Consider the following 17,262-nt stretch of genomic DNA (forward strand, 5'->3'; position numbering starts at 1 on the left):
CCTGCCATCTGTGAGAGCAGGGATATGTTCTAACCAGGAGTATGGCATGCCCAGGGCGTGCTCAGTGTGCTGGGGCAGGGCCACCCAGCAGCACCCACCCCAGAGTAAATCCCGGGGCCGATCCCGGGCGGAGCAGCCAGAGCGGTGGCGCTGGCTGGGACAGCAGGAAGCAGGTGGACGGGATGTTTCCTGCTACCAACAGACTTGCTGGATCCAAATACAGCTATTTAAATACAGACAGAGGTGTCTCTCCCACACCAGCCTTTTTCTAGGCTGAAATGTATAAAATGTGGAAGAAGGATTTTCACTCTTCTCCTGTACAAACCTTCCGGTGACTGCGGTGCTGGTCAGCGGGGCTGGCAGGGATCAGGGACCCGTGCTGGTCCATGTGGGGAGGCTGTGGAGGTGGCAGGGGTGCTGTGGAGGTGGCAGGGGTGCTGTGGAGGTTGGGCTCTGCTTGCCTACGTGTATTTCTGCAGGTTGTGGCTGTTCCCCTTCCTGCCTTACCCATGGCAGCAGAACCTGACGCTGGTGCTGAGATTTGCTCAATGACGTGAGCACCACTTGGCCAGACCTCAGCCCTGAGCAGGGGCTTTCCACCCCTGGCTCACAGGCCCAGCCTCTCTCAGAGCCTGCTTGCCGAAACCCTCCAGTCTGGTGCTCTCCAGGGGTGGGTTTCAGCGAGGCTGTGGTTTGGTGTGACAGCCCTTTCTGCAGGATGTGGCTCAGAGGGGTCCCTGGTGGGGTGCAAATGGAGCCCCACATCAGCACCGTGGGGAGTGGAGCCCCAGTCCTCTCCCTCCCCCTGTTGTACCTCCCCTTTGTCCTGCCTGGGCTCCTGAATAATGGAAGGGCTGTAATGGATCCGGCCTGGCTCTCTGCTGTCCCAGGGGACACACGGAGGCTTGGCCTCCCCCTGCTGCCCTCCTGCTCAGGGATCTGGTGTCCAACAGGAGCTGAGCCAGGTGAGCTGAGGGCTGGGTGCCTGGGGGAGGTGGCTGGGCCCTGCCGTGGGTCCCCTCGTGCCTGTCCCACCCCAGTGCTCTGCTCCAGCCCCAACTGGGGGAACTGGGGGAACTGGTCCTCCCTGGCCCCCTGAGCTGGGCCGTGCACAGCCTGCACAGCCACAGCCTCTGCACCTGGGGCTTCTCTTTGATTCTCCAGCTTGTTCCAAAAACAAGCAAAAATGTGCCTTTTAGCCTCATTTCAGCCACCTCCCTGTTCCCCCAGGGCAAATATTTTGGTGAGCAGAGCATGTTTGGGTTTTGGGCCAGTGGGAGGTTTGGGAGTGGCTCTGGGTGCTGGGCCCTGTTGTGCCCGGGTGCTGGGGTTGTGCTGTGCCCCTCATAGGAGAGATGGGTGGAAGAGCCCTTTTCTAGCACCCCAAACACCGTTAGGGGCTTGTCCCATAGCACAGGGGGGTGACTGGCTCAGGCTGGGCTTGGGGGACCTTTTGGAGGGCAAGAGGACCCAGGAGCACCCTGCCTGGGCACTGGGGGCTGTGTCCTGGCTGGGCATTCCTCTGCTGCTCCAGGCAGGATGGGTGTGCCTGGAGAGGGTCAAATCCTGCCCTAGCACTGCACCCTGAGGTGGCATGTGGGGACCAAAGAGGGGTTTGGTGGCTCTGCTGCAGAGCTGGGTGTTCCCCATGTTCCTATGGCAGGGGCCTGTGGCACCCATGAGCATTGGGGACCCCAGGGCTGTGTCAGGGACCCAGGGCTGTGTTGGGGACTCAGGGCTGTTTTGGGGACCCCAGGGCTGTTTTGGGGACCCCAGGGCTGTTTTGGGGACCCGGGGCTGTGCTGGGGACCCAGGGCTGTGCTGGGGACGGGACCCCAGGGCCGTGCTGGCCCCACCACCCTCCCCTTCCTTCCCACAAGGACAGGAAGGACCCAGCCCTGTTGTTTCCTGCAGGGATGGGGGTCATGGGACACCTGTGGTGACAAAAGCCCTCCCCCTCCCGCGGCTGCTGCCCTTGTGACGCCTCCCAGGAGCCACTGAGTCCCACGGCCCTTCCTCCCCAGGGCACTGAACATAAACCTCTGCTGGTGGCACCAAACCGGCTCCCTGGGCCCTCCTGGCACCTCCCAGCCCCTGCCCTGGTGGGAATTCCGGGCTGCCCTTGCTCCAGGGCAGGTGGGGTGACCCCACCGAGCCCTCCCCGGGGACAGAGCCGCTGGCATCCCACGATGGGAGCGTGAGGATTTAAAAACCAACCGGGGGGAAGCGGATCCAGGAGCCTGCGGACGTTCCTCCCTCTCCTTCCCAGTGCCATCACCCGCTTCCTGCCCTGTGCCACCTCTGTCCTGGCACACGAGCCCCAGGCACCATTCCCATGTGAGGATCCAGGACTGGAAGTCACCACGGGGGATCTGTAGAAGACGGAGCCTTGGAAGAGACGTGGGGCCTTCCTTCATGTAGGAGAGGTCCAGGCCAGCAAGGAGAGAAGGTAGGTGGGATCCAGGTCTCTGTGGGAATAAATGGGGAGGGTGGGACTGGGGGGAGGGAAGGGTCTTCCTCTGGGTTTGGGTGCTGTGGGTGAGTGGCTGTGTTGGAAGGAGCTGGGCTGGTTCTGACCCCGGGGACAAGTGATGCCATCGGGCTCCAGAGCCATGTTCCTGCTGTGGATCCAGAGAAGGGAAACAGTGGGAGACAAAGCTTGGAGGGTGGAGAAGCTGGGAACAAACTGGGCCGTGGAAGGGCCCTCACCTTGGCTCCTGGGGATTACAGGGGGTTCAGTCCCAGCCCAGCCGTGATGCCCAGTGCTCCGGGGGGACCTGGGCTGGATGGGGAAGCCGTGGTGTCCCTGGGCTGTGTGGGGCAGCCGTGGTGTCCCTGGGCTGTGTGGGGCAGCTGTGGTGTCCCTGGGGTGCATCCTGGCTGGGATCCAGGCAGCCAGCTCTGCCCCGGGGTGCCAGGGGTTCAGTTCTGGCTCAGCAGCCCCAGAGGTTTTTGCCACCTCAGCCCAGGAGCTGGAACACAAACGGGCAGAGAGCCGTGCCAGCTCCGTGTGCAGGCCCCTGCTCCATGTACAGCGTGCTCTCCCCTCAGTGCCACCAAAGTGGCAAGCTCTGAGCTGGAGTTTGGGATGCTGAGGCTTGGCAAGAGCCCTCGGGGGGGGATTGATGCTGCCAGCGGAGATGGGGATGGTGGGATACAGCCGGTGCCGTGGTGGGATGCCCATCCTGAGGCTGCTGCCATTCCTGGGGTCCCCCCCGGGGTCCCCCCCGGCCCGGCCGGTTCCCGAGGCTCCCGGGGCAGAGGCTCCAGCCGACGCTCCTCCTCTGCGGGAGGCAGGCGAGGGCTCGGGGTGGGGCTTTGCCGAGCGAGGCTCCAGAGTCTGGCCAGCCCGGGGAAGTTGCCAGGGCCGAGCACCGCCGAGGCGGCGAGGCTGCCGCCCGTCCTGCCCGGCCGCCGCCCCTCCGTGAGTCTCTGCCGCCTCGGGGGGCACGTCCGGAGCGGTTCTGGGCAGGAGCCAGCTCGGGGGGCACGGGAGGGGCTGCCGGGGGGGTGAGGGCAGGGTGGTGGGCTCGGGGTCCTTGTGCTGTCAGAGAGGAGCCAGGTGACCCCTCACCTGTGCTGGGGGGCTGGGGGACACCTGTGCTGACCAAAAGCTTTGGCTCCCGGAGCCGTGTGCTACCGACACACGGCACTTCCCCTCCTTCCTTCCCGTGGGACCACCCTTGGAGCAGAGACACCCGCAGCCTGTGGGGCTGGACCCCGGGCTGGCTCCCAGGAGCCCCAGATGGCGATTTGCCCATCGCGGACATTGTGCTGCCCCAATTTGCCGTGTCCCCCCCCAGCTCGACTTCTGGCTCTGGGTTCCTCCCGTCCCTCTCCATCCCGGGGACCCTCCCAGGGCGGTGGGGAGGGGCGCTGACCTGTGCCGCAGGAGACCTGGCGTTCATCCCTCTGGGTGATGCAGCCTTTATCCTTTCTGCTTTCTCCGTGCCTCAGTTTCCCCCGGCGTGGAAAGGCGCTGCTGGCAGAGGGGCAGGGAGCCCTGGCTGTTCCCTCCTCCCTGTGCAACCAGCCCTGCTCTCCCAGTGCCAGCGGAAGCAGCTGGAGCCGCCTGCCCACGGGATCATCCGGCCCTTCCTCACAGCCTCGTGTGCCCTCAGTCCCTTCCCCTCTCCCTGGACCGATCACGGCTGCTCCGGCACACGGCCCGTTTGGCTCCGGAGTCTCCCGGCAGAGGAGTTTGGCTCCAGGGAGCGGCTCTCAGCAGCCAGCTCCTCCTGGCCAGTGTCCCCACAGTGGGGTGGCTTCTGGGGACGTCCCCAGTGGGGTGCTGAGCTGTGGGGAAGGTGCCTGAGGTGCTGGGACAGGAGCAGGGACAGAGATGCTCCCTGGAGTCCCCCCCGCCCAGTGGGTGTGTCCTGGCTGTTCCATCCAGGCGGGCTGCTTTGTGTCTCCATGGGGGCAAAAATCCAAAGCCCAATTAGGGGGCTAATTATGGGGCAGCGTTCGTTACCTGCCTCTGTTAAACCTGCCCTGCCAGAGCTGCCTGCGACCCCTGTTCCCCATGGGCTCCCTCGGAGGGAGCTGCTGCCTGTGGGAGCTGGAGGTGCTGAGCAGCACCATGTTTTCCATCCAGGATGGGCCTTTGGCAGCCAGACACTCCCCAGCAGCCAGAAGAACCTTTGGCCACCCAGAGTAACCGAGCGCCCAGCCCGTGCTGCCCACCAAGCCCTGCCCTTCCCAGCTCAGATCCCAGGGGTCCAGGCTTGGAAATCTACCTCCAGGGTGGCTGCAGGGAGTGATGTCCCCACGGCTCAGCTGGGTCCCTAACGCTGCTCCCCCAGAAACTGGTGAGCTCCCCATGGCCCAGAACTGGGGGGGGGAAGGAGAGGTTTTGCTCCCCTCTCTCTGGACAGAGGTTTTAAGCAGCTCCAGGAGCTCGTTGTTCCTCCGAGTGCTCCCAAAAGCTCGCCCCCAGCCGGGTTCCAGCCCAGGGGAGGAGACTCCTCTGCTCTCCCGGCCGGGCTGGGCTGTGCTGCTCCCTGGGGGAGCGGCTCCCTGGCTCCAAAGATTCATCTCCATGTTCCCAGGCGGATGAGGGCAGTGGCACAAGGACAGGCTGCCTGTGGCAATGGGGGCACCTGCTTGGCACCAGCCTGGCGGGGTGCTGACAACCCCCCAGAGGACTCCTGGGCAGGAAAACCGGGGGGGGTTCTCCTAAAATAAGCCCAGCACATGCTGGGGCAGTGCCAGAGAGGTGCTGTGTTGCCGCCTGGGGCCTGTGGGTGGGCTGGGAGCATCCCAGTGGATGCAGGGAGGTGTTTAGGGAGAAGTCCTGGGAAGCCCAGCCTTGGTTTGGGAAGGTTTAGGAGGGTTTTTCCTCCACGTTTGCACTCAAAGATGCTTTTGACCAAGACAAACTGAGGTGCTGTGAGCGGTTTGGACGGGGCTGAGTGTGTCTGCCCTGCCAGGACGGGCACTGGGTTGGTCTCCAGCTTCTCCTGTTCCAGGGCAGCCCCAGTCATATTTAAACTGGAAAATCACCAGGCAAACACAGGAGTCTTTTAGGCTCCTGCCACGCCTCTGCCACAGGGTAAAATATCTCAAGGGCACCATGACTTCCTGAAGGTGACACTGTGCCCTCAGGGACACCTTTCTTGTTCTTCCAAGCAGGGGATGTGGCTGGGACAGGGCCTGCCTGGAGGCAGGAGGGGAGCAGGACGGGCAGGAGGGGCTGGGGGAGCTGCTTCACCCTCGTGGTGCTGGAAGAGCAGCCCGGGCTCATTTGGGACCCAAGTGTTTCCCAGGGTGCAGTGCCAGGTCCCGAGGTGTTGGTGGCTGCTCCACGGGTGTCCCCATGACCCAAAAGCCTCCCCAAGGCACGTGGCACCTGCATTTCTTCTGCCTCCAGCTCTGGGGGTGCTGAGGGGGTGTCTGAGGGCAGCCTGGCTGTTGTGGGGCTGGGCTGGGGGGTGGATTTTGTACCTGGCTGATTGTTTTCCTGGCTGAGTTGGGGTGTCCTGCCCCACCTGCCTGAAGGGGATCGTGCACAAGTGCCCCCCGATGCCCCGTGGCTGCCCCTGGGTGTGCAGCCCTGGGTGCTCTGGGCAGAGGGCTCAGTCCCAGGGCTTCATCCAGGTGCTGCCCCAGGGTCCCATCCAGGGGATGGGGGTTTTCCTTGGCTATTCCCTGACGTGCCCCTTCCTCCACAGCCCTCGGCAGTGCCAGCCCAGTGCGATGCGATGCTCCCTGAAGCGCTGCCTCACCGCCGTGCTCGCAGCCTCCTTCGTCCTCCTCCTCCTCCTCCTCCTCCATGGGGGCAGCCAGCAGGAACAGGATCCCCTGGAGGTGAGTTCCCAACCACTGATGTCCCTCTGGAGTGGCCACTGGAGCATCCTCCGTCCTTTCCTGCCCCACGTGGACCCCAACCCCAGCTCTGCTCCCTTCCCTGCACCACGTCACCCCCAGACCTCAGCTCTGCCTTCTCCTCTCCCTGGAGTTGCCCTGGGCAGTGGGGCCTCCCTGGATCCAGGAGCTCGGAGGGCAGGACAGGGGTTCCCCCTCACTTCTGGGACCCCTGCTGTCGTTCCCCCTTGCTCCCGTGTGTCCGTGGTGCTCCGGGCTCTGACCTGGCTCCCTGTGGCTCCCACCCAGGTGGATCTGAGGGGCCTGACCCCCGACATGATCCTGCAGCTGCTGCAGCCGGACGGAGCCCAGCGCATCCTCAGGGACATGGACGAGCTCTCCCTGCTCCACAACGTCTCCTACCGTGTCCTGGCTGGTTCCCTGGCACCCCGGAAAAGTGAGTGGTTGGGAGCCCAGCCCGAGCAGGGCTCTGGGTCTGCACGTCTGTCCCAGCACATCTGTCCCAGCACAGACCCATCACTGCTGCTGCCGGGGCAGGGAGGGGCCGTGTCCACCCTGTCGGAGTGGGGGACCTGCCAACACCCCAGGGGGGCTCTGGGGATCTGCCAACACCACTCTGGGGGCTGCAGGCGTGGGGGAAGGTCCACGTGCTCCAAGTGTGGTCCATGTTTCTACTGCTCAGCACTGGGGTGACCGCAGGCGTTTTGGGTTTCCCAGACCTCTGTGGGAAGGGTGGCTGGGATCCCCCCTCCCTGGGGTTGAGGTTCTTGTGGAGGTGGGGGAGCTGGACCATGGGGACACCCACCCAGGGTGGGAGATGTGGGCCAGGCTCTTGGGCAGGGGCACTGAAAGCAGCTCCCACGCAAACCCCAGGGGAGGGAGCTCAGGGCAGCCCCACACGAGGCTGTGCTGGAACCAGCCCGTGGATGGTGCTGCACGGAGCAGCAGCAGGAGAAGCTGAACCCCTGCTGGGCCGTGGGGAGGGCAGCACTGATGTCTCATCCAGTGTGGGGCATCTCCACGAGGTTCAGGGCAGGGCACACTTCCAGGATGTGCAGCCAAGCCAACGAGCCATTCCTGCCCTGTAGACTCTGTGCTGTTACTTCTCCAGGTTTGGCTTTTTAAAGGTGTTTTTCCCAAGTATTTCTCCTTCAGAGGAGCTCCTGCTGCCTCATCCCATCCTCTCCCTGACATTTGGGCCCCTTCTGGGGCACTGTGGGGGCTTCAGCTCAGAAAGGACCCTCCACCTTGGACACGGGGTTATAAACAGCATTAACGGTGCGGGATGGCCACGGGAAGAGCTTTTTGGAGCCCCCTCCTTGTGGCCTGCAGGGAAGAACCTCCCCACGGTGCATCCCAGGTCACGCCTTTCCTTTGCCGTGCAGAATTCCTGGCGGTGGGATTGGCATCGGTGCGGCGGCCGCGCGGCTTCTACCTGCCGGCCACGCTGCAGTCCCTGTTCAGCCAGTGCACGGAGGAGGAGCTGCGGGAGGTGGTGGTGGTGGTGCACCTGGCCGACGCCGATCCCGGCTGGAACGCGCGCGTCGCCCTCGGCATCGCCCAGAAGTTCGCTCGCCACATCCTCCTGGGCCGGCTGCTGCTCATCCACGCCCCCCACGAGCTCTACCCCACCCTGGAAGGGCTCAAGAGGAACTTCAACGACCCCGAGGAGCGGGTGAGGTTCCGCTCCAAGCAGAACGTGGACTACGCCTTCCTGCTCGCCTTCGCCGCCAACCTCTCCTCCTACTACCTGATGATCGAGGACGACGTGTGGTGTGCCCGCTCCTTCCTGACAGCCATCCGCAAGGCTCTGGCCTCCCACGAGGGCTCCAACTGGGCCACCCTGGAGTTCTCCAAGCTGGGCTACATCGGGAAGCTCTACCGCTCCAGCGACCTCCCTCGCCTGGCTCGCTTCCTCCTCCTCTTCTACCAGGAGATGCCCTGTGACTGGCTGCTCGTGCACTTCCGCCACCTGCTCGCCCAGAAGGACGTCATCCGCTTCAAGCCGTCCCTCTTCCAGCACATGGGCCTCTACTCCTCCTTCCAGGGCACCGTCAACCGGCTGGAGGACGACGATTTCCAGGCCGACGCCTTGGACCTTCCGGACAACCCTCCGGCGTCCCTGTACACCAGCATGGCCGTCTTCGAGCACTACGAGCCCCTCAAGGCCTACAGCTTGGCAGAGGGCTATTTCTGGGGGAAGGACCCGGCAGCCGGCAGCGTCTTCTCCGTGGTGTTCCGGCAGCCGGCCCTCGTCAGCCGCGTGCGGGTGCTCACGGGCTCCCGGGAGCGCCGCGGCGACTTCCTGCGCGCGGGTGTGCTGGAGCTGGGCCGGCACCGCCGCCGCGACGGCCGGGACTGCTCCACCTACATCCCGGTGGGAACCTTCCAGAAGGGCACCGTGGACCGGCGGGGGCTGGAGAGGGGCTTCCCCGGCCCCGTGGAGTGTGTGAGGATCCGGGTAACCCGGGCCCAGAGCGAGTGGCTCATCATCCAGAGCATCGACATCTGGACCGCGGCGGGCACCTGAGCACGGCCGTCAGGGCACAGCTGGGTTTTGTTCCAAGAGGTCCTTTATTTTTCTCGTTCCCGTTTTTTGATAAGGAATTAAATTATTGACTCCTGCTGGCATCTGCCAAGGGATGGGAAGCACTGCTGTGGGATGTGGACGGGGCCAGGAGCAGGGCCCACCAGGATGTGCCCACTCGGGGGATGCCCCAGCGAGCAACGGAGGGGGTACAGGGAGGGGAAGAGGCTGGGCAGTAGAAAACATTTCCTCCCAGGGAGGATGATGTACAGGACGAAGCTGATCAATTAATTAACAAATCAAGTAATTAATCAGGCATTGGCACTTTTTGCAGCCTCTCCACATCGTCCCTTCCCTAAGTTTTCTAACTCACCCAAGCTCCTGATTGCTAACTGCATTCTTTCCTCCCCTCCTATCCCATTTCCGAGCTGCTCCTGGGAGGGGTCATGGAAAGTCTGGGGCTGCTGCTCACCAAACCCCCTGACTGGTGACCACCCAGGTCCCGGTGCTGACCGAGGTGGGCGGTGGCCACCAGATGGACCCATCGTGCCGGCTCAGCCTCTCACCGGCTGCTTGTTCCCCCTCGAGGGAGGAAAGAAATCAGTTCCCAGGGACCACACCCTGTGTCAATGAGGGATTCCCACCTGGAGGGAAGGACAAGCAAGATGGGGTTTCTACAAGGGGGAGAAAGGTCCAGAACTGAGCTCCAGGGAACAAGGACGGGTCAAGGAAAATGTGACCTCAGGATAACGTGGAACTCAGGGTCCTTTTCAGCCCAGTGAAGGGCTGGAGGGCAACTGGGGAACACACAGGCCCCCAGAAGCTTCTGTTTGGGTTTGTCTGGCAGGGTCATCATCGTGGTCACAGAGTGGAATGGATGATCTCAGAGGGTCTTTTCCAACCCAGGGACACACCTGCAGTGCCCAAACACCCGGGTGCCATAACCACAGCTCTGGCTCGAGTGGCATCAACTCACCTGCCAGGCACTGTAAGGCACTGGAGAGCCCCAGACCTGGCATGAGGGGACTTTTTCCCTGAAAAAAAGCCACCCAGGTAGTGGATCTTAGTCTGCATTTAATAGAGAGATGCTACACGATGAACTCCAGCACCTCCTGACATTCCAAATGTTCTCAGTGTGCACATCACAGAATCACTTTGGTTTCCTCCACACAGCCCAAGTCCGGCCAGAGCTCTCAGAGTGCTTTGAGTCGCACAAGTGTCCCCTCCCCAGGGCCCCAAGGCCCAGACAAGTGTTTCCAGTGCTCCAGGAGAGCCTTTGCCCTGGTTCTCTTGGACACAAATGCTCTGCCCTCACTGGGAGAGCACCAAGGGTCACCAGCATGGGCACAAACGGAAAGGTTTCTCCCCGGGAGGTTTTTACCCACTGCTAAAGAATGAAAAGATATAAATGTAAATCAGCTGGTTTCACCTGCTGGACTCCTCCTGGTGCAGGTACTAATTGGGTTGGTGATGTTCACCTGCACAGAAACAAGCTGCAGCCTCGCTTGTGCCCGTGTAAACCTGGACAGACTTCACTGGGGTGTGGAAATCTCTCCATTTACACCAGGATAAGGGGAAGCAGCAGCTGGCAGGAACCCCCTCCTCTCCCTCCCAGTGCTGCACACGTGCACCACAATGCCCAGTTAACATCAGTGCACGCCGGAGGAAGAGGAGGAAGAGGTGGCTGCTTCATCCTGGAGGAGCATCACATAATTTATCCCACATCAAAATTACCCCACTGTTTGTATCTGAGGAAGACTCAGCCAGCTCCCAGCGCTCCGTGCTGAGATCCCTGTCTGATGTGGGGGGGCTGATGGAGCCCCAGGAGTCCGGGGCTTCCTCACGCAGCCCCAGGATCAGCCGGGCAGGGGAAGGAGCCTCTGGGCTCTGCGAGGGGAAGGGCAGGGGGCAGAACCAGGGGAGGCATTTGGGGCTGATGGAGACAGTGAATCAGGGAAGGGTTCGAGCTTTCAGTCCAACACCGCGGTGTCCCGACGGTGATCCCTGTGCGGCTGCTCCAGGAGCTGCCCCGTGTCCTGGGAAGCGATGCCGAGGGCCCACGGGGATCTAACTCAGCATCTTGTGCCGGTCAAACACCGTCTTCCTCTGCTCCTGCACCTGCCTCTTCCAGCGCTGCTGGGCCCCCTCCACGCGCTCCAGCACCGTGTTGGCTCTGGCTCCGGCCGGGGTGGGCACTGCGGCCAAGGAGCGAGTGTCCTGCAGGGAAAGGAGCAGTGTGGGAAGCTGGGAATGCCCAGCCCGGGAGAGGGAGGCAGCTGGCTCAGGGAGAAAACACAACTGAAAGAGCAACTCAAGGCTTGAGCTGTCCTGAGGAAGAACCACCTTTCCAGAGCTCCTCCACACCAGCTCCCCAGCTCCTTGCTCATTTGGACCTTGCTTTATTTGGACCACCCAAATAAAAGACCCCAGGAGAGGAACTGCACCAAGTCTAAAGCTCTGCTGGAAATCCACTGCTTGGGGTCTGCAAGGAGCCACAGTGAACCACAGCACCCCCTGACACTGAGCCAGACACTGCTGCTGTGGATGGGCATCCGTCGTGGCACACGAGCACCAAGGCCTGTCCCAGAACCCAGCACTAAGATAAACCTCACCTAACACCAGGTGTTTACAGAGTGCACCTGGATGAAGCCAGCATGCTGGACTAAGATAAACCTCACCTGACACCAGGTGTTTACAGAGTGCACCTGAATGAATCCAGCACGCTGGACTAAGATAAACCTCACCTGACACCAGCCATTTACAGAGTGCACCCAGATCTAACTCTGAATCGTTGCTGTGGTGCACGGAGCGAACCCACAATTCTAGGATACAGTTCATCTCCTCCTGCAGGACCTCCTTTTTCAGCAGAGGGTGGTAATGGAGGGACTGGGCACACTGGAGCAGCTACTCCTCACTCAGATCACAGTGTGAAAGAATTGAGCCAAATAGTTTATACTTAAAACAAAATATAAACAGGACAGTCTGATCCAGTGCTAAAATTGCAGGAATTTCATGCAGCAAGAAATTTGTCCTCCCCCAAAGTGTGTGTGTGTGAGAGAGAGACACAGAGGGTCTCTTTGCTGCTAAGTCCTGATCTTTCTGACCAAGCTTTGTATGCCAGTGTCCCCCAGGAAGATGGGATTTGAATGAAATTCTGCTCTGGGCAGAAACACAAGGACCAACAGCCTGGCTACAAGAGGGACCAGCCCCAGAGCAGGGTCAAACAGCCCCTCGAGGTTGCTCTTTGACGTGTCTATAAGATGTTCCAGCAAATACTTAAGCCCATCCTTCCCTGGAAGCTCAGCACCAAGTGACTCCACCTGGGACGCTGCACAAATAGAATCCATTTGAGTTTTGGTTCCATCTGGACAGACAGACCAAAGTCAGGCCACTTGGGACAACGTCACCCCCTGCCACAGAGGACAGGGTCAGGGTTAGGGGTAGAACTTGGGGAGCTTTTAAGGTCAGAACTTTGATTATTCCCTGTGCTTCCGCAGGACTTGCACAGATCTGATCGAAGAGTTCCCCTGTGTGGGTGCCCCCAAAGCAGCAGTGCTGGTCCCTCCCTGGATCAGACAGGAGGTCACTGTTTCCCTGTCCCCCACTCTCCTGTCCCCTGTCTGCCCCAGGAGCAGAGCCCCCCCGGTGCCCCCGCAGCCTCACCTCGCTCTCCTCCTCGTTGTGCAGGGGGTGGGTGTAGGGGTCGGGCTTGCGGATCAGGGGGTCCACGAGCACCAGGAAGGCCATGTAGAGCAGCAGGGCCCCCACCACCGACAGGTAGATGATGATGATCACCTGGAGAGGAGCACATGGGAAAGGATCAGCACCGTGGGGAAGAAGCACCACAGAGGTCACAAGGTCCTTTGCAGCTGCCTCTGGTGTTTGATCTCTTCTCTCGTTCTCGTTTTGCTCCCAGGAAGGTCTCCTGCCCTTGCCAGGGGCTGCCGATGTGCTGTCACTGCACAGGCTGTGCTGACCCTCCTCACTGGGCCAGCTCAGGGCACGTGCTGCACGTCAGAGGACACCAAGAGATGGGTCCCTGCTCAGAGGTGCTGGGCACTGTCACACATCCCCAGCAAGAAGACTCTTCTTGCAGCTCCTCACAGCCAGGAGCATTCCTGACTCAGACACAGAAATCACAGAGCCAGTTAGGTGAGAAAAGACCTCTGAGATCATCAAGTCCAACCTGTGACCGATCCCCACCTTGTCACCCAGCCCAGAGCACTGAGTGCCATGTCCAGTCATTCCTCGGACACCTCCAAGGACAGTGACTCCACCACCTCCCTGGGCAGCCCTTTCCAATATGTAATCACCCTTTCTGTGAAGAATTTCTTCCTAATGTCCAACCTAAACCTCTCCGGTGCAGCTTAAGACTGTGTCCTCTTGTCCTGTCACTGGTTGTCTGGGTGCAGAGTCCAATCCCCACCTGGCTCCAACCTCCTTCCAGGGAGCTGTTGAGAGTGAGCTCCTGGCACTGCCACAGTGTACCCACTGTGACAGTTGGATTTGCTCTTTCTGGGCTCTTCTGCAGGAACCCAGCAGTGCAGCAGTGCCTGGGCTGGCATGGCCTGGCCAGGAGAAGGAGCCAGGCCCGGGGACAGAGCTGCCCTTACCTTGATGGTGGTGGTGCTGCGCTCCTCGTACTTGCACTCGCAGAGCAGGCAATAGGCCTCCACGTCGTTCCCAGGCACTGGCATGGGCTCCACCACGTGCAGGCAGTTGCTGCAGCACAAACAAACCAACATCAGCAGCAGGACAAGGTGAAGGTGAAACCAGTGCTCTGTGGAAGGACATTGGGGTGACACTTTTGTGTGTCCCAGCTTTCCCTGCAGGCTGATAACGCCGATCTGGTTTTAGGAGCTCCCCTCACAGCTCAGCTAGTTCCAGCAAGTCCTGGGACAGACTGTCCAAGTGCCTTTTGCAGGGATCCTGTCCAGGTGAGGGGGACTGGAGGGTACACTTTACACCTGCCAAGAGCCATGGGTTAAGAAATCATCCCAGATTCCTCAATTTCTGTTTAAAAACTGCCCCTGGCCTGGGTTGAACATCACCTACCACAGCTCCCTCTGCAAACACACAGGCAGGGAATCGCTGCCTTGGCACCAGCTGCCAACTCTGCAGCGTTGGTGGCTCTCATGGGCTGAGCCCTCAGGCTTCCAGCCCAACTCACCAGTCCTTCTGGGACACATTCTTGTTGTAGATGTGCCCGCTGATGTTCCGGTACGGGGGGCAGATGCACTTGCAGCGAATGTCCTCGGAGCTCTGCGGGGGCAGAGGAGCCAGTGAGGGAGGGAACCCCCAGTTCTGCCACCCTCACCACCCCGGGCTGGGGACAGGCTGAACGTCCTCTGGGACAGAGAACACTCCACCCCAGAGAACACCTCCCCCCACTTCCCTTCTTCCTGCACTTTGACATCAGCACCTTCCCAGGTTTAACATGGCCCAGAGCACCTCGGCCACGTCCAGCACCTCCAGCCAGGTGCTTTTCAAACACATTTTAAAATGCAAACTCCAAAGCCCAGCAGAAGGCAGGGCAGGGGCCACTGTCACACACAGCCCCAGCCCTACACAGTAAACACATCACAAATCATTCCTTATCTTTGCAAACATCCCCAGCTGCTCCTCTGCCATTCTGGCTCTGCTGTGCCCCTCCCACCCGGTGCCCAACGCTGTCACCCACCTTGCTGGCCTGTGCTGGGGGGCACAGGAGGCAGCCCAGCAGCACCAGCAGCACCACGGGGCTCAGGGAATTCCGGGAGCACTGGGCAAACATCGTGGGAGCCTGAGGGAACAAAAACTCACATCCAGGATGGAGGATCTCATCTGAACGCAGCCACAACGAGGGAGTCAGAGCTCTTTTTTTGGCCCACTCGCCTCAGTGTTGCCCAGGAAGGAGGATTTTATCCCTGAATCACAGCTGATGCCAGCCAGAAACTCCTGGGAACACTTTACACAGATCCCAAAAAACACTCCTATCTGAAGAGCTTCCACACCCCCTACAAACACACATCCAAACTACCCCAGCCCTGCAAAAACATCCCTGATTTCCTCACAATTTGACCTGCACAAAACCCCCTCTCTTACTGCTGTGGAGCCCTGCAACAGGTATTTTGCTGCTGACAGTTGTGCTCAGTAAAAAATACAGAAGCAGGAAAACCACGGAGCAAGAGTGACCTAAAGATACAAAACCAGGAAAACCACGGAGCAAGAGTGACCTTGCAGCACACTGGGGCCTCACTGCTGTCATAAAGTTAAATAAACTTTTGTGTCATGAAAGTTAAATCACTCATCTTCTGATACTCAAAAGTTTTGCTGCTGAAGGAACCAGTGTATTTGCCTGTCATGAGCCACAAGCCATGGGAAAGGGGTGGAATATTCCTAAGTATTCCAAACTGATTCCTAAACCTCCTTTAGCCCAAGATACCTGTTCAGTAAAATCCTGATTTTACAATTATTCCAAGCTGGCAGCTTGATAAATTCAGAACCTCAGAATGGTTTGGGTTGGAAGGGACCTTAAGGATCATCTTGTTCCAGCCCCCATGTGCAAGGATAAAGTTGTTCCAGAGATGTGTGTTTGCACAAGTCCATAAGAATATTAATTTCTCTGCACAAGGCCAAGCTGGCCTTGATTAGGCTGGTGTTCACCCTCAGGGGCAGAAAAGGAGGAGCAGGTCTTGGGGACCTTGGGACAGCTCAGAAAAGCCACTTCAGCAGAGCTTTCCTCAGGGAAGGGAATTTACACCTTCAGTAATCAGCTCCACATTAATCCCACAGCTCACTCCAGGTACTTCTACTCCATCACCTGATGTTGATTCCATTGGGATTTACATCACTGCAATATTCTTTGCTTTATCTTTAACAACATTATAAACTCACATAATGGAATACCAACACCACGTTCCTTTCTTCTTTATCTAAACAAAACACCAGCCACTTGTAACAAGCTGGCCTGCCAAAACCCACCAAAATGCATTCCAGTCCTATCTCCTCGGCCCAGGATTTATTAACCCTTTGCACCAGAGTTTCAGCAATCTCCTCAAACAGTAGTCCTTTCCTGGCAGACTCCCCTGCATGTCAGAGTTCAGGTCCTCATCACAAATGTGGGGAACAGGACTGAGCTGAGCTGCACATCCCCCACTGTCCGTGGGTTTGCACTTTGGTTTGAATTTTTAACTCAACAGTGGGGCGGGTGCCTGCAATTGAGTTTTAGCCTCTCAATTGAATTCAGAACATCTGGTCAACTCATAAATGCCATTTTAACAAAAGCAGGGGAAAACACGTGATCTGTTCTACCCTAAATAAAAACTCAGAATGGCACCTGGACAGAGTCCACCCACCGTGAACTGTAAAACACCCGCAGCCACACAAAGGATAATTTATCTGTGGTTCTTTCTGACTCTGACAGCAAAGGGGCACGTGCACACGTGCCTTAAAGCTACCGTGTTCCAGACAATGAGCCCAGCCCACAGCAGCCGTCTGTCCAAAAGGATCTGCCCAAAAGGAGATGGGTGGTTAAGGTGAAGGTGAAGGTCCTGGGGCTGTAACTGAGCGTGGCAGCCCCCAGGAATGAACCCCTAGAATGATGCTCACACACACCCACCCCGTGCTCCTTCTCCCAGTTACCTCCTCACCCTGAACATCCCCATCCCTGGGAGTGTCCAGGGCCAGGTTGGACGGGGCTTGGAGCAACTTGGTCTATGGAAGGGTCCCTGCCCAGGGCAGGGGGTGGCACTGGATGAGCTTTAGGGTCCCTCCCAACCCGAACCACTCTGGGATGATTCTGTGAAAATCAACCGGAGCCCTTCTAAGACTGCGATGGATCCGACCCCCTTTTGCACCATCTGTGCTCGAACCACCCCCGACACCGACCGGGTTCCCCTCAGTTCCCGCCGAAGGCCCGCGGATGCTCAGCCTCCAGGGGCTCCCACAGCCCGGCCTCCCGGGATGCCTGCGGTGATCCAGGCCGCCCCCCTGACCGAGCTGCCCCGCAGCCCCGGGGGGTGACGCGGAGCGGGGCCGTGAGGGGCCGGTGCCCCTCAGCCCGCCCGAGCGCGGCCCCGCGGCCCCCCGGCCGTACCTGCCCCTCACACGGGCCCGCGCCGCCGCCACAGCCCCCGGCCCCGCCCTGCGAGCCCCGCCCCCGCCCCGCTCCCTGGGAGCCCATTGGCTGCCGCGAGTGACGCTCAGTGACAGGCAGCACCCGTGGCCAATAGGAAGGCAGAGGACAGGGCCGGGTGCTGAGGGTGGGTGCGCGCCCCATTCGCGCCCCGCAGAGCTGAGGGGACGGGGGAGCGGGAGGGCGCGGAGTGTTGCGGCTCAAGGGGTGCCCGGGCGGCATTGCCGTGGCCGGGCGTTGTTCGGCGGACGTGGCGCGGGCAGCTCCCACTGGGCTCCCGTCGTGGGGCTGG

The 17,262-nt window shown here is 60.2% G+C and overlaps 2 protein-coding genes across 5 annotated transcripts; one reads left to right on the top strand and one right to left on the bottom strand.

Moving 5' to 3' along the window:
* The first annotated feature begins 2,046 nt into the window (after nt 1–2,046).
* Nucleotides 2,047–8,952, top strand: LOC113976576 (alpha-1,6-mannosyl-glycoprotein 4-beta-N-acetylglucosaminyltransferase-like). Of its 2 annotated transcripts, XM_027701888.1 has the most exons (4): nt 2,047–2,453; nt 6,174–6,309; nt 6,616–6,763; nt 7,713–8,952. In XM_027701888.1, exons 2-4 carry the CDS (start codon nt 6,199–6,201, stop codon nt 8,855–8,857), a joined length of 1,404 nt encoding a protein of 467 aa, XP_027557689.1. In that variant the 5' UTR covers nt 2,047–2,453; nt 6,174–6,198; the 3' UTR covers nt 8,858–8,952. The 2 variants fall into 2 exon arrangements, with proteins under 2 accessions (XP_027557689.1, XP_027557690.1); XM_027701889.1 differs by lacking the exon at nt 2,047–2,453 and having other exon boundaries at nt 6,142–6,309.
* A 956-nt stretch (nt 8,953–9,908) lies between these two features.
* On the bottom strand, nt 9,909–16,974 carry TMEM9 (transmembrane protein 9). 3 transcript variants are annotated; one of them, XM_027701901.1, is made up of 6 exons: nt 16,932–16,974; nt 14,535–14,636; nt 14,025–14,116; nt 13,468–13,576; nt 12,518–12,649; nt 9,909–11,071 (listed from the first exon to the last, which is right to left on the bottom strand). In XM_027701901.1, exons 2-6 carry the CDS (start codon nt 14,625–14,627, stop codon nt 10,922–10,924), a joined length of 576 nt encoding a protein of 191 aa, XP_027557702.1. In that variant the 5' UTR covers nt 14,628–14,636; nt 16,932–16,974; the 3' UTR covers nt 9,909–10,921. The 3 variants fall into 3 exon arrangements, with proteins under 3 accessions (XP_027557702.1, XP_027557704.1, XP_027557703.1); XM_027701903.1 differs by lacking the exon at nt 16,932–16,974 and adding an exon at nt 16,724–16,850; XM_027701902.1 differs by lacking the exon at nt 16,932–16,974 and adding an exon at nt 15,070–16,460 and having other exon boundaries at nt 14,535–15,028.
* Nucleotides 16,975–17,262: the final 288 nt, after the last annotated feature.

Source organism: Neopelma chrysocephalum, unplaced genomic scaffold (genome assembly GCF_003984885.1).
Source record: "Neopelma chrysocephalum unplaced genomic scaffold, ASM398488v2 Primary Assembly neopelma1_172, whole genome shotgun sequence".
NCBI classification, from domain to species: Eukaryota; Metazoa; Chordata; class Aves; order Passeriformes; family Pipridae; genus Neopelma; species Neopelma chrysocephalum.